The sequence below is a fragment of the Peromyscus leucopus genome, chromosome 15 (genome assembly GCF_004664715.2).
Source record: "Peromyscus leucopus breed LL Stock chromosome 15, UCI_PerLeu_2.1, whole genome shotgun sequence".
Lineage (NCBI taxonomy): Eukaryota > Metazoa > Chordata > Mammalia > Rodentia > Cricetidae > Peromyscus > Peromyscus leucopus.
The window spans coordinates 22,868,424-22,893,050 of record NC_051076.1 but is presented as its reverse complement, the minus strand read 5'-3'; the positions used below and the strand labels follow the sequence as shown (position 1 = coordinate 22,893,050).

The following is a 24,627-nucleotide window of genomic DNA, read 5'->3' as shown; positions in this document are numbered from 1 at the left end:
TCAGTAGTACTTGAATTTTAAAGATTCATGTATCTTGTACTGAGACTACACATACACGAAGCACCTACTAAAACCTAGGTATGCCTAACTCTGGACACACAGATACTGTTGCTTCACCAATGTAAAAGCAAATCACTTGTTTTCTTATTGTGATAGTAACTTCTGTTATGAACAGGACCTACACAGACTTGAAGATTCAGACAGCTACTTTTCTACGAGACACAATGGCTGCCATTGAGTTTAGAACTTAGTGCATGCACAGCAGAAAGGAGACCAGGTCCTTATCAACAGCTTTGTTCATTCTCATTCAGCAATGTCCAGGGCAATGCACTCTGCCCCCTTATGCCTCCTTGTTTTAACTTTTGATTGACTTTACGAGATTTAGCAAGGGTTATAGCTAGGAAGACATGGTAACCCTCAGGTCCCCTCTCCCCCCATTTATACATCCAATGCTAGGCAAGTGGATTTATTGAGAAAAGGATCCTGAAAGCTGCAAACATAGCCCCTACCCCCCAGTTAACCAAAGGGAATCCCTTCCTAATGAGGGTGTGTGAAATAGCAACTGTATGTAATAATGCATTTCAGAGCCATGCTGACTATATCTGAACTGGACATTGTCTGGTTTTAAAAAGTATCGCTAAATGAAAAAAAAGCTAATTGAAAAATTTCAGATCCAGCGATATCGTATCTATATGTTTTTAAACTTTCCTACACACAGACAAAAACAAACCAACAGCTATAGGTGTAGCAGCTCATGTCTGGAATCTCAGTAGTCTCGTGACAGAGGCAGGAGGATTGCTACAAATTTGAGGTCAGCCTGAGCTACACAGTGAGGCCTAGGATAGCCAGGGCTGTATAGTGAGATTCTGTCTCAAAAGACCAAGACGAAACAGAACAAAATTGGCCATAGTAACATGGTGATAATTTTTGTGATAAGTGTTGCCCAATTTCCACGTCAGACCAGTTTGGCCTCCAGCCTGTGGTGCTGTATGGAGCGGTGGTGGAGCCTTTAAGTGGCCTAAAGGCCTAGAAGAAGGCAGCTACATCACTGAAATCGTGCCCCAAAGGGAGATTGGCACCTTGGTCCCTCCCTGTTTGTCTGATATGCTTTGTGACTGCCTGAAGCTGAACAACCTCCTCTGCCAAGTGCTACCACTCGAACTATTCACCAAAGACCCAGAGCATTAGCAACAAGTGACAATGGACTCAACTATGAAACTATCTGTCAAAGTAAAGCTTTTCCCTTATTGGGTTAATTATCTCAGGTATAGCAATGTGAGGTGGACTATACATGTGTATATCCAAACTTAGGTCTTTTATTTCTCTATTTAATTTTTTTTTTGAGATAGGGTTTCCTTGTGTAACAGTCTTGGCTGTCCTGAAACTCACTTTGTAGACCAGGCTGGCCTCAAACTCACAGAGATCTGCCTGCCTCTGCCTCCTGAGCGCTAGGATTAAAGGCATGTGTCACCATGCCCAGCTTCAATTTGTATTACACCATTTGGGCTCACTTACTTGTGTCAGTCTGTCCTAGTTTCAGAAATTATTACTACTTAATGATGTAAGGACAGTGACAAGCATGCACACTATCTTCCAACAGCAGATAGCTGAGACCCAAGGCAACCCGGTAAAACATGGAGACTCACTGAGAACATCGCCTTGTTCTCTTCCTGTAGCTTGAACATTTTCTCTGCTTTACAGGTGTCAATCTTTTCTACACATTAGCAGTTTGGCATAGGAAATGCTGAGAAAATGATTTTACAAAATATTTTTTTAAAATATTTGGAATGGAGAGTCCAGCTAGAGAAGACTACAGGAAAAGAAAATTATGCCAGAAGGAAAATCAATGTGACTGAGGTCAGGGCACACCCCAGAGAGGATGGGTGAGTGGTGTTTTCTGCGGAATTACCCAAAAGTCAGGAAGCACAGCGCTTCAAGGGTTACTAGACCCAATGGTACTATTGAAGATTACATCACACAAAGAGGATTTCCATCTGATTGGCAGGAAAGAAATGGAAACCTAGTACTTAATTCCCCTGAAGCAGCTCTTTCCTTCAGATCAAATTACTGATATGTGTAGAAAAGTCTCATTCTTGACTAAATATCATTTAATGGACAATAGATTATTTCTCATAAACCAATACACAAAACACTACTTTCAAAATCCCAGGAGCATTAGTTAATTAGTTCCCTCACTTAAAATCTGTAATTAGGCTTTTTTTTGGGGGGGGGTGTCAAAGGCAAACTAAGAAACATATTAGGTGGAATGTACTAATGAGAAAGAAATGATATATTAAGTGAAATTCAAGGTATTGTCACAGAATGTCCATGGTAAAGTAGCATCAACCTTGGCCTTACCCTTTAATTTCAAGGCTTCTAATACCTTTGAATCAGCAGTCACATCGCTCACCAGCTTGACTTCGATATTTTGAGATGTCAGTTGGAGCAATTTCTCAAAGAGACGTTGACCCTGGGAAAAATATTCAGAGACAAAGGAAGAGAGAAACCTAAATGTTTGCCATTTTGAGTTGGTATAAATAAATCTTTTAAATTTTATGTATTCAGTTTGTAAAAGGCAAGGGCTTCAATGACAGATATTCACAGATGTGTGAAATTCTCTGAGTTCCATGACTGGAAAAGAAACATGAACGTAGATGGCATTCTGTCTTTTTGAGCACCGTGTAATCCAGCAATCTGTAATAACAATTTTAATAATAGGATACAAATTTACTTCCCTTTTGCTTTTAAAGCTGTAGATATCTGCATGAAAGGAGGCAGTGAAAAATATTCAGTAGCCACAGTTTGGCACAGAAAAACCAACTGGTTTTCTGACTTAAAAACTGTGCTTTTTAATCTCACTGATCTCCTGTTCCTTCCTTGAAAATACAGATTATAATTACTTTAAAAAGTTTCTTATAAAATGTCAGCAGAGACATTTATGGTCACTGATACACTTCATCTTGTCTAAAACCTATTTCAATGAGCAGAACAAATAGTCTATATATATAATATATATGTTATGCTATATAAATATTTATATAACAAATGTAAAATGCAGGCTTGCCCGGTAAAAGTCTCATGAGCACATAATCTTTATAAGATTTATTTAAGGTAGATTGAGTGATGGTGGGTCCAGGCGTGACCTTATCTCCAGGGATAACTCTGAAATAGTATAGTATTTGTTTTCCCTGTATGTTTAGATAGACACTTCTTATCTTAAAAAGAAACTGGTCTATTGTTATTGACTTTTCATGTTTGTTTGTATGGACCTCAAACACAAATACCTTCAAAAGGGCCAGCCAGATAATAAGGCTTAGGTCTTAATGGGCCCCAAGTGCACCATTAAGCTTACCTTATCTTGATAAAAACCTTTGTTGGTAATGATTATTTATAAAGGATTTGGTGATTGGGAGGAATTGATGAAGCAAATGAGGATGCAAATGGCATTCAAATGAGCATGCAAATCAGGATGCAAATGAGGACCCAAGCAGTGATTCTTGAAAAAACCTCCTTATGGAGGAAAAAGATCAAAGATTAAAAATCTAACTAACACTCCAAGGAGCTGGTGTGACAGCTGACAGCAGAAACGGGTGTCTGGCACCTCTAGCCTGGAGCTGACTGGCAGCCAAAGGTCCATATCCCTTGGGTTCTGGAGGCTACCTTTTGCCATGCAGCCTGTTAGTAGAGGTTAAGGTTGGCCAGTGTGGTGCTTACCTCAGACTCTCAAAGTTCTCAGTACCCCAGAGCCTGGGGGCTAACTTCACCCCTAGCACACAGTATGGGGAGTGCATAATTGACAGATGCAAATGCCTCTTTTTTTGTTGTTGTTGTTTTGGTTTTTGTTTGTTTTGTTTTTCGAGACAGGGTTTCTCTGTGTAGCTTTGGTGCCTGTCCTGGACCTTGCTCTGTAGACCAGGCTGGCCTCGAACTCACAGAGACCCTCCTGGCTCTGCCTCCCGAGTGCTGAGTTTAAAGGCGTGCGCCACCACTGCCTGGCTCTGCAAATGCCTTTTAACAAGGCCTAAAAAGAAAGGAAAGTGGGGGAGGGTGACCTCTAGCTGCTGGTTTGTTGCTATTGTGAGGCTGTTGGTATGTGAGGCTATTTTTTTTTCTTACAATTTATCTTTTGTGTTTATTTGTGTATGTGTGAGTGTGAGCCACTGTGCTACATGTATACAAGGGGTTGGCGGAAGCTAGTGGAAGCTATCAGATGTCCTGGAGCTTAGTTACAGGGGCTTGTGAGCTGCCGGACATGGGTGCTGGGAACCAAACGGGACTCTAGAAGAGCAGCAAGTGTTCTTAACCACTGACCTACCTCCCCACTCCCCTTGGTGTGTGATTTTAAGTCAGGGCATAGGCAACAGGAAGTTTCATACACAATATGAGAGCACACCCATATTGTGGCGCTTACGGCTCTTTCCGTTCCACATAAGCAACTCGTCCTTGTCAGCTTTGGCCCATGTTGTGCCTGCCACACACTGCTGAAGGTCTAGTGCCTTCTGCATGGTGCGGATTGCTACCCCACCCCTCACCCCGGTCAACATGGATTCACATGCATTGGTTGTATTTTCCCCTTTCACACAAAAACCCACTTCGTGTCTTGGCAATATCCTATAGATAGTGGGCCAGTGGTTTTTCGTTGTTTTTTTGTTTTATTTTTTTTCTCTTAAGTTAATTCTGTTTAAAATTTTAGTTAACTAGCCAGGCGGTGGTGGCGCACGCCTTTAGTCCCAGCACTCGGGAGGCAGAGCCAGACAGATCTCTGTGAGTTCGAGGCCAGCCTGGGCTACAGAATGAGTTATGGGAAAGGTGCAAAGCTACACAGAGAAACCCTGTCTTGAAAAACCAAAAAACAAAAAAAAATTAGTTAACAAAACATATTTAGCACAAACAAAATAGAAGCTGCCACCTGAATGTCTTCATTGTTGACCCTGTACCTTCAGCTTATATTCCCCTTGAATTCTTTTGTGCAATTTGAACCAAAACCCAGAAATCTTTCACATGAATGAAAACAGAAAGTTTGAAGCCTATAGATACAGGCTGGCTTCCATTAAATGAAGCTGCTTTCCCCCTTCAGTGTGTGGTGATGACTCATGCTGGGGAGTCTGATCAGCTCAACTGTAGCACTCACTATGACGAACTTGGACTTGAGTGAAACTTCTATTAAGTCATCTGTTTCTGACATGTTAAGTTCCTGCCCCAACATTTTTGTTATAACATTTAGGATGGACTAACTTTCTGGAAGTGTGTGTGTGTGTGTGTGTGTGTGTGTGTGTGTTGGGGGATATGCATGTGCCTATGATGGGGGTACACATGTCTCTTTGTGTGTGTATGAAAACTCAAGGTCAGTTTGGGTTGTCGTTCTTCAGATACCAGTTACCTTGATTTTTTAAATTGTTTTTGAGACAGAGGCAAGGCGGGCTGGCCAGCAAGCCCTGGAAATCTACCTATTTCTGTTTCCCCAGTGCTGGAAGCACAAGCACATGTCACTATGCTCAGCTGTAGTGGCTCTTCAGGAGAGGAGCAAGATATCTATATCCTGCGGGGGAGATCATTCCCCACTGCACCCCAACTCCCAGTATTACCTGACTCCCCTGAGCAATCAGGATACCTTTCCCTCCAGAGCTGAGATGTCCTATCAGCTCCAGTTGCCAGATATGTCCTAGCAGCTCAAGGTATTGCCTGACTCACCCGAGCAGTCAGGATACCTTTCCCCCAGAGTTGCTACACTGGCTTACGGAGTGGGTGTTGTTTTCAATGTCTCATTACCTCCAGCAAGTGGTTTTAGACCTGGTCACCACAAAGGAAAAGTAAAGCACCGCTGTAAAAGTAAACCTACAGGTTGTGCATTCAGCTGAGCCTGTAGGAGTTAATTACAGTGGAAGTCCACAACGTAGTAGGGCTGATTACAATGTTTTTCTTAGACGTCAGTTAACTCTGAACAGGTCATCCACAGACTATGTAAGCAGAATGAGTACATAGTCATAAGTAATCTCATAGTGTATTATTAACTTGGATATAGGTTGGGTGAAAGGTAGATGTTTTAAACAGAATTTCTCAGAAAATCCAATCCCACAGCGGCAGAGTTAGAGTCTGGGGGTCAAAGGCACCTGATGGGTGTTTTTCACTTTACTCACAGGATCCAAAGTTGTTTGTTCTCCAAGAAGCAAGGAAGGCACCAAGGCAACACCACCAGGTCTAGGACTGAGATGAAGGAGTTGATGGGAAGCTGGTCTCCATTTGCCCCAATACAGTACCAGTAAATCCCTCCAATTTACCTTCCAGCAAAAAGGCACGAATGCTTGAGCATCACCGTGTCTTGAGTATTGAGTGTCCTCCAGAGTCTCATGTGTTACTGTTCAGGTCTCCCACAGGAGGAGAGGGGTACATGAGGAGGTGGAGACTAGCGAGAGATCTTCAGATCTCTGTGATGTGCCTTGAAGGGAGGGGAAAGACAGTCTTTTCCCTTTTTCTTTCCACTGTCCATCCAACAGCTGAGTAGTATTGATCTGATCTGCCTAAAGCTTCTAGACAGTAGAGCCAATGGACCCTGGCTTACACTTGGCAACACTGTGAGTCAAAATAAGTATCTGGTCTTTATAAATTTACTCTCACAGATATTCATCCAAAGGATGGGACGTTGATTGACACAATCATAGTGGGTACCCAATGATGCAGAGGCCGGAAGCCAGGACCAGATACAGTGAGAGTTCTCCAAGTTGGTGAGATGTGGTTGGGATGGATGGAAATTAAGCACTAACTTAGATGAGTAATCAAAGGACACCACAGCCATGGTTCAGGCTCAAGCTAGCGGCCTGAGGACAAAGTGTTGGAAGTACTTCCAAGAATCTATGTGCATGCATGTACACATGTACATGAATGTGTGTACGTTCATACATATGTATACACATATGCACACACAAACAGAAGGAGGATAATCTGGTAGGCAGAGGGAATATTCAGCTAATCAATGCATTGGAAGAAATGAGAAGCAGATGAACTAAGTCTGAAGAAATAGAAAAACGAAACTATCCAATTTAGGAAAGACATAAACCTAAGAAAAGCTGAAACACATTGGATGGTAGAGAAGTGCCTGGATCTCTCTGTAAAACAGCTGGACATCAAAGACTGAAATTTTTACATGCCTCTGGCCAAGGGCAAGAATAAAGTGACTCAGAAAGGAATCTGAGTGGCAAGGAACCAGCCGGCTGCCACACTGAGTTCCTTTCAGTGGACCAATGACAGCCAAGAATCCTGTGCCCGTGCAAGAACTTTACACATGGGGCTGAAAGAGAGACATATTTGCAGGTATGTAGAGATTTAGCAACTATCCTGTGTTGGGGGTTATTCGATCACACTGTGAATCTGGAGTTTGCAGAAAGACAGTCTCTTTGGAAGGTGCCAGCAAGGAGAGAAGGCTAGCTAGGTACCACTCAACCTCTCTGAGCTAGCAAGTTTTCACCCCAGACTTTGAGTCTCGGATTTTATTTATTTTATTTATAAATAGAACAATAGAGATTTAGTTAAAGCTACCTTTAGCAGCAGCAGCAGAGCCAGTGGGGGGAAAAAAAAACTCCTGCCAGGCCACTACCAGAGAAGCAGGCAGGCAACTGCAAAGTCACAATTGCTGGCTGAGATAGCAGTAGATGAAGGTACAGCCACTGTGCCCAAGTTAAAACAACATGCTGGGCACCAGTCCTGCCTGGCCTGTGTAGCCCATATGAGGAACAGCTTTAAGGAAGGACGCCAACCAAAGAGAAACAAAAACAAAATAAAACAAAGGCCTCTGAACACCGCCGGAAAAGAAGAAGGAGGGAAAAAACAAATGAGTGGGATACAATATTTTCTGCATTAATATTTAATACATTTGCTAAGTTAAGATTCTTAGTAGAAGAAATACATTATGTAAAACAGGAGCAGGTGCATCAGGGACCCTGAAACAATAGACTGCAAAAAATTGAAATTTCTCCAGGGAATCCATGCAGGGTGAGTCTTGGTGCCAGAGGAGCAGCTGTCTCCTACGTAATGGATGTGTGTGTGTGTGTGTGTGTGTGTGTGTGTGTGTGTGTGTGAAATATCAAGCATCCAAAACCTTTTTGATAGCCACAGAGGGACAATTTGGCTTTTCTTTTATTTTGCTGTTGTTTTTCAGATATTTTATAGCAAGAGGCTATTGCCAATAGAATGAAAAAATGTCCGATTGTCCTTTTTAAAAGAAAGTACTAAGCCACAGACATGGGTGCACACCCATGATTCTTGTACTCAGTCAGTAGAGGCAGGGGGGTTGCTGCAAATTCGAGGTCACCCATGGATATCTCGTGAGTCCTGGTCTCCACTCAAAACATCAAGCCCCCAATGACAAACCAAACAACAGAAGAAGGAAAGGAAGAAAGGAAGGACTGAAAGGAGAATTATTGTAAGATAGGAGGTGCATGGAGGGGAGAAGAGAAAAAAACCAACCAAACAAACTCGAGGCTCGTGGAAAGCGAGCTTAGCCTCCACTTCATCCAGAGAATTAGGGAGAATGCTGCTGGAGCCATGATTTATTGACTCCTACATTACTGGCTTTGGCTGAAATCACACAGGTTAAAGGCCTGCCAAGAGCGTTATTTATGCATTTGTCTCAGAATAATCATCTCCCTGGGAAATAAACTGGAATACAAGCAAGAGCACAATCCTAATTAGTCAACAGATGGGGAAAGAGGAGCGTGGAGAAGCAGCAGAGAGTATCCAGAAAGAATAGACTGGGGGAGGACAGAATCCACAGGGGTCTGAGAGCTGCCCAGCCTCAACGGGCAGAGGCAGGCCTCTCCTGGTGCATTCTCTTGCAGCTTCTTGGGTGGCTGGTCTCCCAATCCTGAGTATTCATAGGTGGTTTGGGGGTCCCCTTTGTTGTACTTCTAAGTTTTACTATTGAGCATTTGTTTTCGTATTTTCAGCCAACAGCACAGTTCCTCCATAAATGTCTGCTCAGTGAAGGCACATTCAAAAGCATTTGTTGTCATATTTTTTTTTTTTTTAATGGGAGAAGGCTGACATAAGTAAGCATTTGCTGAGCGTTGATGGCGGGGAGCTGGGGGGAGATGCTATTTTGAAGCAAGAGGCACTCATCATCTCCAGCTATGCTAGCTTATGCTGACACCGCACCAGGAACTCCGCTGAAATGGTGTCTGGTCTGGAGATGACAGTTAGTTGTCAGGAGGCATTTACAGTTTGACATCAACCCACCACTCCCTGCTTGTTTTGGCCATATGCTAGACAATCAAGACACAGGGATAAATACCACCCAGGCTCTAGAGTCCAGGAATCCATGGGTTACTCAAATGTTAGCTGCTGTCTAGTCACTGAGAGAACAATTGTAATACATGGGATTAAACTGAAGTAAACAAAAATCAGGCAGATAAGAGAGGTGGGGAAGGGCCAACCTGGGGCTGTCTTAAAACAGGAAAACCAAACCACGTTTACTAGACTGGCACATTTTCATCAGCAATTCTCAATCTTGGCTGCCCGGTGGACTCCTCTAGTCATTTTAAAGCTTGGCCTCTTCCCAAGTGTTCTAATATGAAAGTGCTCTGAGGGGTGGAGGAACACATCCATCTATTTTCAAGGCCCCCAGATTATTCTGGGCAGTCAGGGTTGGGAACCAGGAGTGGAGACTGGGGATCTACAGAGGAAAAAGCATATTTGTCCTTCTCCTTTCTTCATATAAATCTGAAGGACAATGTAAAGTCATATTCTGGGTAGGACCTTGGCCTCCTCTCACAAGGGATAAAGTCTTTGTGGGCAACCACATATTGTTCCTGTTTACAATAATTCAGAGTTGGGTGTCCACTAGATTTAAAGTCCCACATGTAAAAAACAGAAGTAGTGTCTTTTTGAGCTCTGTTTCATAAGTATTAAATCAAATTCACAAAGCAATGTGAGGCAGACATTAGCATATATGCTTTATAGATGAGGAAATAAGAATCAGGGGAGTTATGCCATTTGTTCAATGTGGTCACAACTATTAAACCACTAGGTATATCAAATACACCAAATGCCAAATCCTATAGCTATGGTATGCTGAAGGTCCGCCAGGTCTCCCTGCAGTCAGCAGGATATACCATAGTGAAAAGACTGTGGTTATATTAGTCATTTTTTTTCATATTTTAACAGAATATAAAGGCAAACATGGATTTATTTATTTATGTGGCTTTTAATTTTGGGGCTTCTATGAACAATGGCTCTTTAACTCTGGGCTCCCAATGGAACAGCACCTCAGAGTGGGAACACATGTTTGAAGAAGCCACTCACCATTTGAGCCATGAGTGAGTCAGAAGCAAAGAAAAAAAATTAACATCCCAGAATCCTCTTTGAGGGCCGGGGTCTACCCTCAGTGACCTAAGGACTTCATACTATCCTCTTAGACCTCAAAGGTTCTAATACTTGGTAAGGCTTGAGACTGTCACCATGACAATGTAGATAGCCCTGAGGGGCACTGAATTCAGTGAAACCAGTCAGTCACAGAAATAAGAACACTGATGGTCTCCCTCATAAGTGGAGTCTAAGAAAACAAACCCCATAGAACCTGAGAATACAAACAGTGGTTACCAGAGACTGGAGTGTAATGTGAATCTTAAGAGGTCTTATAATAAAAAAAATCCCATAACCAGATATTGGGGTCAATGCTGAAAGATCAGAGAGACAAAGGAACAAGCCACAGCCACCACCTCTTACCTCACCAACTCCTCAGCCTGAAAAAGCCTCAGCTTCTGTCTCCTCATGCCTCATATACTTTTCTCCTCCCGGCCATCATTTCCTGGAATTAAAGGCATGTGTGCTTCCCGGTACTGGGATTAAATGTGTGCCACCACTGTCTGGCTCTGTTTTCTCTTCTAGACTGAGTCAATCTCATGTAATCCAGGGATGCTTTGAACTCACAGAGATCCAGATGGATCTCTGCCTCCCGAGTGCTAGGATTAAAGGTGTGTGTGCCACCACTGCCTGGCCTCTATGTTTAATCTAGTGGCTTGTTCTGTTCTCTGATCTTCAGGCAAAGTTTATTAGGGTATACAATATATCACCACATTTCCCCCTTTTTTTTGTCTAAAATAATAAAAGGAGGTTATGACTAATATAAGAAAAACTATATACAATAAGTGTATATAATATATACAGTCAAGAATTACATCTACAATGTCCAGTCCATAAACATATGACAGATTCAGAAAAAATACCCCATTATTTATCCTATTTTGGTGAGTTCAAAGTGTTGTACCTAATTCATTTTCTATCCTAACTTGTGTTACTAAGGAAAAACTGTCTTTTGATGTCTTTCATCTTTTACTTTACAACCTCTTTAGTGAGTTTCTTTTCTGAATTTGTTAACGAGGAAAACTATAACTATCTAGTCTTAAACTCCCTCAGAGACCCAAAAAGGAAACAATATTTACTGAGTAAGCAGGAAGTGCAAACAAGCAACTTCCAAAAAACGTGAGAAATGGTAGAGACAGCCGGCTGCCTGGACAGTCAGTCAAGGTTTCTCTGCAATGTTGAGGCTTTCATCTTCAGCCTACAGGTCTAGCTTATCTGACAGACTTATCTGCAAAGCAGGATATTCTGAAGGACTGTCCTGCTTTGTCATGGCAAGTTTTAACAGTCCTTTCTTTTGTGTCCTGCTTGTCCATTTGGACAGCACACTGTCAGCAGTTGAGGCAAGGGCATTTTCTTGCCCAGTGGCTAACTTTTGCCACAAAGAAAGCAAATTCCATATGGAGTTTCTTCAGTGCCCATCATCTTCTCTGAAGTAGATTGGTACTGCCAGGAGTAGACATGTCTCATTGTTATAAAAAAGGAAGAACCTATGTTATTAAAATATCTTAAATGCCATATTCTGTAGATCTCTGAAGTGTTTGAAAATGACCTGTCTATCTAGAATATATCTGTTTGACCTTGAAAACATACCTACTATGACTACAAGTTCGATTGCTATAGGTGACTAACTACTAACTTGCATTTCCTTATATCCTAATTAGTTGGTAATAATTTTCAAGGAATAGAAAATTGCATTGTTAAGTGAGTTATATAGGTACAATACCTTGAACAGGATTAGAAATATATGTACAGTATGTTTTAACTAAAATAATCTCAAATTTTTATCAGTATATAAAATTTGTATACAGTATATAAAAATCCAATCCATTGTAAAATATTTAAAACTAGTAGTTGCTTTTTAAAAGTAGATTCAAAAAAATACCTTTTTATCTTATCATATCCATATTATCCTTCTTTTTCTTTTCAGAGTAGATTCAATAATCTACCCTTTTATCCTATTCTCTGTCCAGTATGTGTGTGTATTTATGTATATTTATATATATAATTAAATATATTTATATATATAAATTAGAGTAGATTCAATAATCTACCCTTTTATCCTATTCTCCCTCCAGTGTGTGTGTGTGTGTGTGTGTGTGTGTGTGTGTGTGTATTATACACTAACTTAATAATCTACCTTTTTATCTTTGGAATAGTGTTGGTAGAGTAGGGGGCAAGAGGACCAATGAGACCAATAGGTATGATTCCATTGTTTGGCAAGAGGAACAAGTTCTGTGTCTCATGGGTGAATATAATTAGCACTAATGCTTTAATTACCTCAATATAGCTACAAGAATTTGGATGTATTTGCCACCAAGAAATGACAGAAGAAATGGATATGCTAATTGCTCTGTGCTGATCATTACTTCACATATATTAATCCATACATCATACTGTTCCTCATAAATATGTATAAATAAGTGCCAGTCCAAAATATCTTAAACAGAAGAGATAATAAATCTATAACTTCTAATACTTCTAAAAAGTAGAATTCTTCTGGGTTCCAGGAAGAGTTATTTATTATGAAGTGGAACCTGGCTATGTATACTAGGGGCTGAAGAGATACCGCAAGACTTGAAGGAGGAATAGAGACCAACCAAGGGCAGTGGGGACAGACACTTAAAGGGAAGAGGGCTTAGAGAGTCACTGACAATGGAGAATTGAGGAGATGGAAACTGGGAACCAGGGGGAACTGGAGTTCACAGATCCACAGATGATGCCACTAGTTGCTAAGCATTATGGGCTAATAGGAAAAGCAATTACAATTCAAAATGTCAGTATCACTTATGAATACATCATAGGATGGTTGTGAAATGAGCATGCCAAGGAGAACCTTTACCAGTTAGAGGAAGCAAAGGCTCTTGGTCACTGGTTGAGCCACAGCAAGAGTCAGCTGGAACATTCCTACTGGAAGGAAGGAATGGGTGAGCTACCACGTGGGCCTTGGAGGTAGGAGGCCACCACAGGCATGGCCTCATGAGTCAGGGCAGCAGGGTACATCCTACCTGTGCTGTGTAGCATGGGCCAGCGCAAGTCCTCCCTCCTCCTGTTCATTGAGATTAGAGGCATGTGCCACCAAGCCTGGCTTGTTTTGATTTTAATCTCAGAAAATATAGACTGAAGTTGGAGATTGTTTTCTAATAAAATCACACTTTTCCAAGATCAATATGTCAAAAATATTACAGGATAAAAACTTTGTGATGGCTAATTTGATGTTAACTTGACATAAGCTATGTTAACTGAGGAAAACTTCACTAAGAAAATATCCCCACCAGATCAGCCTATGGACAAATCAATGGGGCAACTTTTCTTCTTGACTGGTGATTGATGCAGCAGGATCCAGCTCACTGTAAGAGTATACCACCCCTGGGCATGTATTCCTGGGTTGTATACTGGAGCAGGCTGTGCAAGCTGGGGGGGATCAATCCAATAAACAGCATTCCTCCAAGCCTCCCAGCTCCTGCTCATGACCCAGCTTTCTTCAATAATGGACTATGAGATGGAACCATAAATTGAAATAAACCTTATCATTCCCACCCCCTAAAAGAAAAAAAAAAACAACCAACTTTCCAGATAATGATTGGTGAACCCACAGAATGGTAAAATGAAGCTTAGAGAATTCTTAAGAACACTTATATTTTTGGTTGTGAGCCTAGCCTTTAATGGCTGAGCCAACTCTCCAGCCCAGGGGAATAGGAAGAAGCAGCGTGCTAGAGAGGGCCCCAGAAATCCACAAAGATACCTCCACTGTAGACTATTGGCAGTGGTGGACAGAGTGCCTGAGCTGACCTGCTCTGGTGATCGGATGGCCAAATACCCTGTCATGATAGAACTCTCATCCAGTATCTGATGGAAGCGGATGCAGAGATCCACGGCCAGGCCCCAGGTGGAGCTCCAGGAGTCCAATAGGTGAGAGAGAGGAGGGATTGTATGAGTGTGAGGTATTGGGACAAATGATTAGAAAAAGCACAGGGACAAATAGCCAAACTAGTGAAAACGCATGAACTGTGAACCAATGGTAGAGGAGCCCCCATGGAACTGGACCAGGCCCTCTGGATAAGTGAGACAGTTGATTAGCTTAAACTGTTTAGGAGGCCCCCAGGCAGTGGGACCAGAACCTGTCTGTCCTTAGTTGCATGAGCTGGCTTTTTGGAACCTAGGGCCTATGCTGAGACACTTTACTCAGCCTTGGTGTAGGGAGGAGGAGACTGGACCTGCCTCCTCTGAGTCTACCAAGCTGGGCTGACTCCCCAGGCGAGACCTTCCTTGGAGGAAGTAGGAATGGGGAGTGGATTGGGGGGAGGGCTGAGGGTGGGAGGAGGGAGGACCAGGGAATCTGTGGCTGATATGTGAAATTAAGTTAATTATAAAATAAAAATATTAAATAAAAATATTTATATATATAAAAATATATAAATATTAGGAATGGGCTTTTGGGGGTGTTGATTGGGGTATATGTTTCAGATCTTTACCAAAACTGAGATGAACCCTGACTTACTGAGCATCAGAGATTGGGAAGATGTTCTTCAAAGAATGAGTTCATCAAAGCCTAACATAGAGATGGGCGAAAGACTGTCTGTGCTCTCTCTGTCTCTCTGTCTCTGTCTCTCTCCCTCCCTCCCTCTCTCTCTATATGTGTGTGCATATGCATAAAAATCTGTAACAAATACATAAAATGAAGCTCAGAATTTCCCACATCATGATGGTTTATCTAATCCTCTTCTCCCTAGGGTCTCACTGCTGTAACTGCTTTTTTACAGATAATTACCCAGTTTCTGCCAGAGGGAAGCCTTGAACTCATTATTGGTTAACAGTATTAAACTGACTGGAACAAGAGTTGTGGTGTATGCACAGATGGGTGAATGTAAAATGATGACATTTATGGTAGTAATAAGCACACACATAGGTTCTAACTCAATCTATAGTATCTGCTACCACCCTGGCTTTGATGCTGAGGAAATGGAGGCACAGAACAGTCCTGGATCCCAGTCAAAGTCACACAGCTGATAAATAGGCAAATCCTACAGGTTTTCTGAGAGCTGCTAACCATTTAATGTATGGAGACAGGACCAAGCCGTACTTTGCAAAAGACCTTCTGGATCATTGCGCTCCCTTATTCCTCATTAACTCCACCAAATTCTGTGTAATTTAAAAACAATCCAAATTTTCCAAAATCAAACAATTTCAATGTATCATCAGTTGGCAATCACGCCAATTGGGAGCTCTCTGGGAGGCCAGCATCTAATTGATTTCACATAAATGCATCTCTCCAACATTCCATTGTTTCAGCTCATTAATTATTTCATTTGGTGCCTCACAGTGAAGTCAGAAAGAACTGGTACTCTCACCGCATGAGTTAGGTAGGTCTACTGATCAGCCTCCAGCAGCCACATTACCTGGCTTTTCCCAAAAAGTCTTGATTTCATAAATCCTATCACTTAATCTCATAAATTAGCAATCAAAAAGTCCTGTAAATTTTAATATTGTGTTGGCTAAAGTCATCATCCTGGCAGAAAGAAATAAACTGTCTTTTTCCTGACCAAGCATTTTTATTATTTCTAGGTGTGGTCACCATGACATTTCAGGTTCCACTAACGGTCAGCTGGGCAAATCACACAGACACAAAGGTTAACGATGCCAGTGAGGTGTAGGGAGGACAAAATGGGGCTTTTAGCGTGGGAATAAAAAGCTGAGGCTTGGAGAGAGCTCTGTGGGTACTTTTGGTGTAAACATGGTTACCTGTGCTCAATCCCCAGGATTCACATGGAAATCTGGGCATGGTAGAACACTACTGTAATTCCAAGGCTGGGAAAGCTGACAAAGGCAGATCCCTGGGGCCCATTGGCCAAGCAGTCCAGCCTCATCATCATTGAGGTGACCTATTCAGAGACCCAGTCTTCATAAACAGGGTATATAGTATTTAAGGAATGATGCCTGAGATTGACCTCTGGCCTTCCACAAACAAGCATACATACATACATGCACCCTTACACACACACACACACACACACACACACACACACACACACACTCACTCACTCACTCACTCACATGCATACAGCAGCCCTTTGGAGATAGATACATAATACATTTTTAACCAGCTCCCATCTCCATGCAGTATTTTTGCAAAGCCCACATTCATCACTCCTGCTGATAACAGCCGCCATTCATTCTTACGAGCTCACCTCTCATCTAGAGGAGACACAGATCCCAGAGACCATGCTTATTTGTGTCTGTCTGCTGCTGAGCTGGTTGCCTGCCACTGTCTACAGTTTCTCCGTATATTTCGCTTTCAGCTGCATTGTAATAAATAGATAGGTGCTTTGGGTTATACTTCCTATTCATCTCGCTGCTGTTTATGGTCCCCTCGAGCACTTTGCAAGCTCTGTTAGTTTAGAAATAACTGCCATGTGTGACTATTCTCCATTAAATAAAACGAAGCTTCTTTAAAAGAGAGAAAAGGGGTCAGAAGATGTGGCTCAGTTGGTGGAGGGCTTGCCTAGCATGCATGAGGCCCTGGGTTCAATCCCCAGCACTGAATAGATGTGGTGGCTTATCTTAGCAATTCCATCAGTTGAAGGGGGAAGACAAGAGGACCCGACATTCAGGGTCAGCTTGGCTACACAGCAGGTTTGAGGGCAGCCTAAGCTGCATGAGACTCTGTTCCCCAAAACCAAAGTAAACAAAACCCATCATCATAACAAAGAACATACAGGAAACTTGATGGTTTCATGTGTAAAGAAGTTGAAACTTCTTATGGGAGAAGAATACGGGCTGAGAATGTGGCTCTACAGTAGTAGAACACTTTCCTGGCATGCCCAAGGCCCTGGGTTCCATTCCCAGCACAAAGGAAAGTACACAGGCAGACATAGCTTATGAGATGAGCAGGTTGGGAAACAACTTGTAAAGAACTAGATCCTAGCTGAGCATAGTGGCACATGACTTAAATTCCAGCACTTGGTAAGCAGAGGTGGGACCTTAGTGAACTCAAGGCCAGTCAGATCTCAAGTTCCAGGACAGTCAAGGTTGCCTAGAAAGACCCTGTCTCAAAACAAACAAACAAAATACAAATGAATAAACAAAATAGCCACAACAAGATCCTAGAACAGACTCCTGCTTCTAAGTTGTACAACTCAAGATATGTGCTTTGCTGGATCTCACCTCACCAGAGACTAATGGCTGATGTGCTCTCCTTTCCTTTCCTTTAGCGTATAAGTGCCCATGATCTCTCATCCCTGCCTTGACACTGTATGTTGGGAGTGTCATTAGGGCATATGAACAGTCTTTTAAGCCCATGTTTCCAAAGCAAGAGAATCGTGCATGAAGGTCCAGAGCAGTGATCCTTTCATGACAGAGATTCAATTGCATTTCAAGGAATGCATTGGTTTATATTTTGCATGTGGAAGGGAATGAATTGCTGTGGTCAGAAAGAGGCCTGTGGTATATCATTTCCAAAGATGGCAACTAACTGGTCCTCTCAGTTCCTGGATGTGTCTCTTCTCATCATATGTGTATGGCTTACTTAAACCAATAAATATGATGGATGCAGCAATCTGGAGTGCCAGGCCCCAGGTTAACAAGCCTCTGAGCTTCTGTTCTTTTTCTTTTATGGATCAAACTTGGGTCCATTCACAGAATTCTAAGAGAGACTGAGTGAGAGACCCAGATACTCTACACATTTCATCCCCCAATTACTGGCTGTCAAACCCTACCCCAAACCACAAACAAGTAAGTGATCTTTGTCTTCCCAGTCACTAAATTGTGGGTGACAGATTATGCAACAATAAACCCTGAAACACATGCTTAAATGGTAGAAGTAGGAACATACTGAACACAACGTAACAATAAATTTACTCAAAGACTTCAGCATGACCATTGTGATTTTTATTTGCTTTTACTTATTTTTGATAACCATTACTTAAAAATAGTTCAACTGGTATAACTGGATGAATAACAGACTTTAGGACAGCAATAAATAGTAATGATAAGTTCTGCCAACATGATTTGAATGTTAAGCAACAAAACTAGTTTGACCCATGACCCATAAGGAAATTTAAATATAGGCCAATGGTCATACACATGGATAGGGGCTCAATGCAAACCACCATGATTTTTACCAACATAAATAAAAAGATATTAAAAGTTATAAGGATATTTTTCATTTTTACTTCAGGCCATTAATTCAGAAATTATCTTTTTCTTATCTACCCCAAAATGACAGAGTCAAAAATATATACTGTCTTGGGAAGTTTGACTTGATTATTTAAGAAGTTAGCTCGGGGGCCATGAAGGTGAATTGTATAACATGACACAATTTGACCAAATATATGTCTCAGCAGGCATACAGATGTGTAAGCATACATACTACATGGAGAAGAATTCTAGGCCATGCTGTCGAAAGGTGCTATGATGTGGGTGGCATCCTTGTAGTCATGCTTCTTAGCAGCTCTGTACAGAGAGCTGCTGTGGATATCACTCTATATAAATAAAACACTGATGGCCAGTGACCAGGCAGGAAGTATAGGCGGGACAAAGAGAGAGGAGAATTGGGGAAACAGGAAGAAGGAGGGGGAGACACTGTAGCCACCGTCAAAACAAGCAACATGTAAAGACGCCGGTAAGCCACCAGCCACGTGGCAAGGTATAGATTTATAGAAATGGGTTAAGTTAAGATATAAGAACAGTTAGCAAGAAGCCTGCCATGGCCATACAGTTTATAAGTAATATAAATTTCTGAGTGATTATTTTATACGTGGATTGTGGGACTGTGGGGCTTGGGGAACCTGGAGAGAAGCCCTCCAGCTACAAATGGCGCCCAATGGCTCGAGTTTCCACCTTAAACCTGAAAATATTTAATAACCAATTCTAAACAGAGCCAAAAACAGGTACAAATGCAATGCTGTCCTTCCTGGACAAGCGGGACACAAGGAAAGCGACCACTGTACTCTGCCAAGACAGGGTAAGATGGTCTTTCAGAATTCCTGTTTCTGAAAATGGTCTGTCAGATATTCTAGGCCTGTAGACAATTTGAATACACCAACAATGCTGAAAAACATTAGGTGACTGTCCAGGCTGCCAGCTGTCTTGGTCTACTCTTGCAAGATTCCCAAAAGTTGCTTGCATCCGTCTACCATTTCTCAGGTACCATTATGTTCCTTCTCAGGTCTTTGATGTGGTTAAAGACTAGATAGTTGTAATTTACTCAGTTATGATAAAAGATAAGTTAGATATAAAATCTTAAACTCACAAATATAAGATAGATAGGACATCTTCTTTAATATTGTAACTGTAATTCTTGCTTGATAATTGTTTTGTTATATGCAATTTTACTATGTTAAAGTTAAAACTTCCTTTTTAAAAAAAGAAGAAAAGGGGAAGTGCTGTGGATATCACTCTATATAAATAAAACACTGATGGCCAGTGACCAGGCAGGAAGTATAGGCGGGACAAAGAGAGAGGAGAATTCTGGGAAGTAGAAGGCTGAGGTGGAGAGTCACTGCAGCCACCGCCAGGACAAGCAGCATGTGAAGACACTGGTAAGCCAACAGCCATGTGGCAAGGTATAGATTTATAGAAATGGGTTAATTTAAGATATAAGAACAGTTAGCAAGAAGCCTGCCACGGCCATACAGTTTATAAGTAATATAATTTTCTGAGTGATTATTTTATATGTGGATTGTGGGACTGTGGGGCTTGGTGGAGCCTGGAGAGAAGCCCTCCAGCTACAGAGAGCCTCTTGTAGACAAAGATGAAAGATGGTTTTGCCCTGAAAAAAACTGGGTTGCTTATAGTAGGCTGAATGACACATGAGTAACAATGCAACAGCTACCTAAATGCATAAGCACATAACTGTCCATGAGCTCTGGGGGAAGGTGAAATTGGAAAACTGAGCTGGTCTGGTCCTGTTGAGGGTAAAGTCAGTAAGGAGTGTAACATGCACATAAAACCATCCAACTTGTAGAGAATGTGCCTTACCTGACATGCTGACGGGTGGGTGTGGTTAAGGTCCCAATGGGAAGACACTATGTCAACTGATTTTTTGGCCATGTTGAGTAAGTTCATCCAGCCTTGGAAAAGCGGTAAGTGAAATGGGGCATCTTCAGAGTAGTTAAGGCCTTCAGGAATGTTTTCCACAAGGGCGATTCTTAGAAAAGATGTTGAAAAACAAACAAATAAGAGCTAGTCAGATTTGAGGCCATTGATCTTTCTTCACACATGCACACAGAGAAACATGGAAAGTGCTCTTTAAGTTTTCCAATTATATTTTTCTTAACAATTTATGTTTGTCTATCAAAGGCCTCTTACATATGCCCTACCCTGACCCAAGGGGTTTTGAAAATTGATGTTTTTCTTTAGCACTCACTCATATTTCAGAAAAATCTAGTACATGCCACTAATATTGTTTTAAATTAGTTTTGGAAATGAAAATATGCCAGTGCTTCCTATTAAAGTATTTTCTTCAGAAATATATTCCTAATGTTTCCCCTGGAACAATCCAATTTTTCTATACGATACTATTCCCGGAAGCTGTTTGAAGGATGAATTAAAATTTTCATATCTGCAGTGTCTTATACAATGTTGGATATATATTGGAATTCAATAAATGTAGTTATTGCGGCTTAACACTTCTATTGGTGTTTCCCAGCTCAAGGAGAAAAGCAGCACTGAGAAGAAAGTGGTAAACTTCCTGGTTCAGAGCTTCAGTGAAGTCAGAGATAGAGAATGTGTAAACGATGGTAATAGTCACAGCTTAGACAAATGCCAATCAACAGCATCCTGGCAATCTTTCCGCTTCCATATTTTTAATATAATGGAAACATGTCTACGGTGGGCACTCATCTTTGGTGGGTCCTTCAAACTACCTTTTCCACCACTGATGTAGGTGACACATAGATTCTGTGTTGTTGTTGTTGTTTATTTTTGAGATTGCATTTTAACTGCATTTCTCCCTTTCCCCTCCTCCCTCCAAGCCCTCTCATACACCCCTCCCCACCCTCCTTCAAATTCACAGCCCCTTTTTCTATCAGTTATTATTAGAGACACATAGAATCTCAATGAAAGGATGAATAATTTGTTTCCAGTTTACTAAATGTATATTCTTCTATAAATGGAGAAATCCTCAACCTCATGAAATCATGTGTTAAATGTTTCCAGAACAATGATCTGGTTCATTCACAGCTGAATGCCCAGAGACAGGTAGGTGCACAGTGGGGGGCTGGAACTCAGTGGTGAATCATGTACTTATTATGCATGAGGCTATGGGTTGATTTTAGCATCACCACACACACACACACACACACACACACACACACACACACACACGTGTGTGTGCACGCACACACACATCCCTTTACCACACAATCAGAATTCCATAAATAATTATCAAATGATGATTTTTAGTTTTCAACACATAATTCAGCATTTCTTAGTAAAATTATTAACTGTTATTCTTTTTGAGACTCCATTTATCCATATTCAGAAATAAAAAAAAACATTGCTAACAAAATGGTTTTGTACAGCAGGTGAATCTATAATATCAGAGCTAGACTGAGGTTTGGGTATATGGCCCAAAACATTCTCAGTGTTGTAGTGCAATCACTCCATTCCTACCTACAAACTTGCTAAAGTTTGTTGATTTCCTAATAGGGAAGGACAATCAAGTCACAACACGTAACACAGAAATGACTATTAAAGTTTTCCTTGCCTCCCAGGAGCTTAAGATCTAGTGGAGACCCTGTCCCAGATGCACTGACTTGAACAGGAGGCATACTGCCGTGAGAGATCAGGCATGAGTAAAAACGGTTGATTGGAACATACGTAGAGAGGAAAACTCTAATTCTGGTTAGGGACATCTGGAATTGGAGGAGGCTGGACCTGACATGAACCTGAGACACAGGAGCTTTGCAGAGTAAGTCAGAAGATGAAGACATTCGGGGTCAAGGGAAACATTTGGTATATCTGGACATTTGTGAGTTGGTGAGTCAAGGAACAAGTGAGGTAGGAGAGTGTGAGAGCAGCTCCTGAGGTGGAGGAGACTGGGAGTATCCACAGAGCCAATACCATGGAGGCTACCAACAGAGAGAAAGAGTTTGGACATAGTTTTGATGCATTGAGGAGCAACCAAATGTGTTTCTGAGGACTAACAACTGTAGGTGGCTTGAAGGCAAGATAGAGAGTTAGTCAAGGACTGGAAGAGGGTAGAGGAGGTTCAAACACTTGGCAAGAAAAGGATGTTTGAGTTAGGTAAATGGGAATAATAAGAGGCATGCAGCAGACATTTTAGAAAGCCATCTCTTAAACATATAGTAGTATTATGAGTAGAGAAACATATAAATGAAAAACAGATCACATGGACTCTGATTTTCCTGCAGGGACAGCATATTGTCTCTGAGCCAACTTTAGAGTTACTACCAAGGGTCTCCTTACAGGGTCTCATGTCCTTTTCCAAACCATTTTCTTCCATGGTTGGACTAGTCTTTTAAAAGAGTAAATTCAATTCAATTCAATTTTGCCCAAATTGAACTTTCTTCCTAGAGGTTCCCCACTGGCCTTAGGGAACTGATACCCCAACCCACACTGAGTGTGGTGTGGTCAGAAGTTTCTCTGGTCCCACCCAGCCCTGTGGTCCTGCAGCTGATTATAAAATATTCATTCAGAGCCTTAATATTACTTACAAACTGTATGGGCTATTGCTCAAACTTCTTGTTAGATAGCTCTTATAATTAAACTAAATCCATTATTATTAATCTGTGTATTGCCACGTGTTCCATGGCTTTATCCATGTCCTATTACATGTTGTTCCTTGGAAGGCAGGCTGGTATCTTCCTGACTCCACCCTTTTTCTCTCTGTATCTCTGTTTGGATTTCCTGCCTGCCTCTAAGCTTCCTTGCCATAGGCCGAAGCTGCTTTATTTATCAGCCAATGGGAACAACACATATATCCACAGTGTATAGAAAGGCATCCCACAGCATTTCCCCTTTTCTGTTTAATCAAAAAGGAAGGCTTTAACTTTAACATAGTAAAACTATATATAACAAAACTGTTATCAAGCAAGAACTATAAAATATTCTATCAACCATCCTATTTTTGTGAGTCTAAAGTTTCATATTTAATTTACCTTTATCATGATTAAGGAAAACCATAATTATAACTATCCAGTGTTAACTCTGTCAAAGACCCCAGAAGGATATAATATTACCTAAGTAAACAGGAAGTGCATTGTAAGCAACTTCCAGAATTTTATAAATGAAAGATACATCTGGCTGCCTGGACAGTCATCCAAAGTTTCTCTGCAACATTGGGGCATCCATCTTTAGCCTACAAAACTAGAGTCTTGGACAGATTTTTTGTGTGTGTGAAGCAGGAAATTTGAAGGATTGTCTTGCCTATTGGCAAAGTTCATCAGTTGCTCTTCCCTGTGTCTTGCAGAATGTCTGGCAATCTCCTCTGTGAAGCAGGAATCTGAAGGACCATCTTGCCTTGCAAAGTCCAGTGGTCACCTTCCTATGGGTCCTGCATGTCCAGTTTATATAGCATCCTGTCAAGCAGTCGAGGCAAGGGTACTTTTTTGCCCAGTGGCTAACTTTTGCCACAAAGAAAGCAAACACCATAATGAGTTTCTGGGATGCTCATCATCCTTTTTTGAAGTAATTGGTGCTGCCAGGAGCAGACATGTCTCACTACCTAGAAAAGTCTAAGTTCCTAAAATATTTTTTTTTTTGTTTTTTTGAGACAGGGTTTCTCTGTGTAGCTTTGCGCCTTTCCTGGAACTCACTTGGTAGCCCAGGCTGGCCTCGAACTCACAGAGATCCACCTGGCTCTGCCTCCCGAGTGCTGGGATTAAAGGTGTGCGCCACCACCGCCCGGCTCCTAAAATATTTTAAATGCCATATTTTGTAGGTCTTTGATGTGTTTGAAGATTACCTACCTAATTGAAATATATCTGTGTATAGCTAGAAAACTTAACTAACATCTATAAGTTTGATTTTCATAAATGACTAATTATTAATTTGTTTCTTAATTATAAATTATAATTTTAAATGAGTTGCATAAACATATGACCTTAAACAATAGTAGAAATATATATACAGTATAACAAAATTAACTTTAAACTTGTATCAATAAACTAAAATCCATAACAATGTAAAACATTTCAAATAAGTTGTTGCCCTTTAAAAGCAGATTCAATAATCTACCCTTTCATTCTATCATATCTATACCCCCTTTTATTCTTTAGAAAGAGATTGCATTTATAATCAACCTGCTTTAAATAA

At 41.2% G+C, this 24,627-nt stretch overlaps 1 protein-coding gene across 4 annotated transcripts in view; it reads right to left on the bottom strand.

Moving 5' to 3' along the window:
• The window catches only part of Pld5 (phospholipase D family member 5), a 329,510-nt gene that overhangs the window by 117,228 nt on the left and 187,655 nt on the right, over positions 1-24,627 (bottom strand). For 3 of the 4 annotated variants that reach the window (XM_028865531.2, XM_028865532.2, XM_028865534.1), the window contains 2 exons: positions 20,329-20,497; positions 2,359-2,470 (listed from right to left, as the gene is read on the bottom strand). In XM_028865531.2, the coding sequence (XP_028721364.1) occupies positions 2,359-2,470; positions 20,329-20,497 (281 nt within the window). Of the gene's footprint in view, positions 1-2,358; positions 2,471-20,328; positions 20,498-24,627 lie in introns of those variants that run through there. The other variant, XM_028865535.1, reaches the window with a different exon arrangement.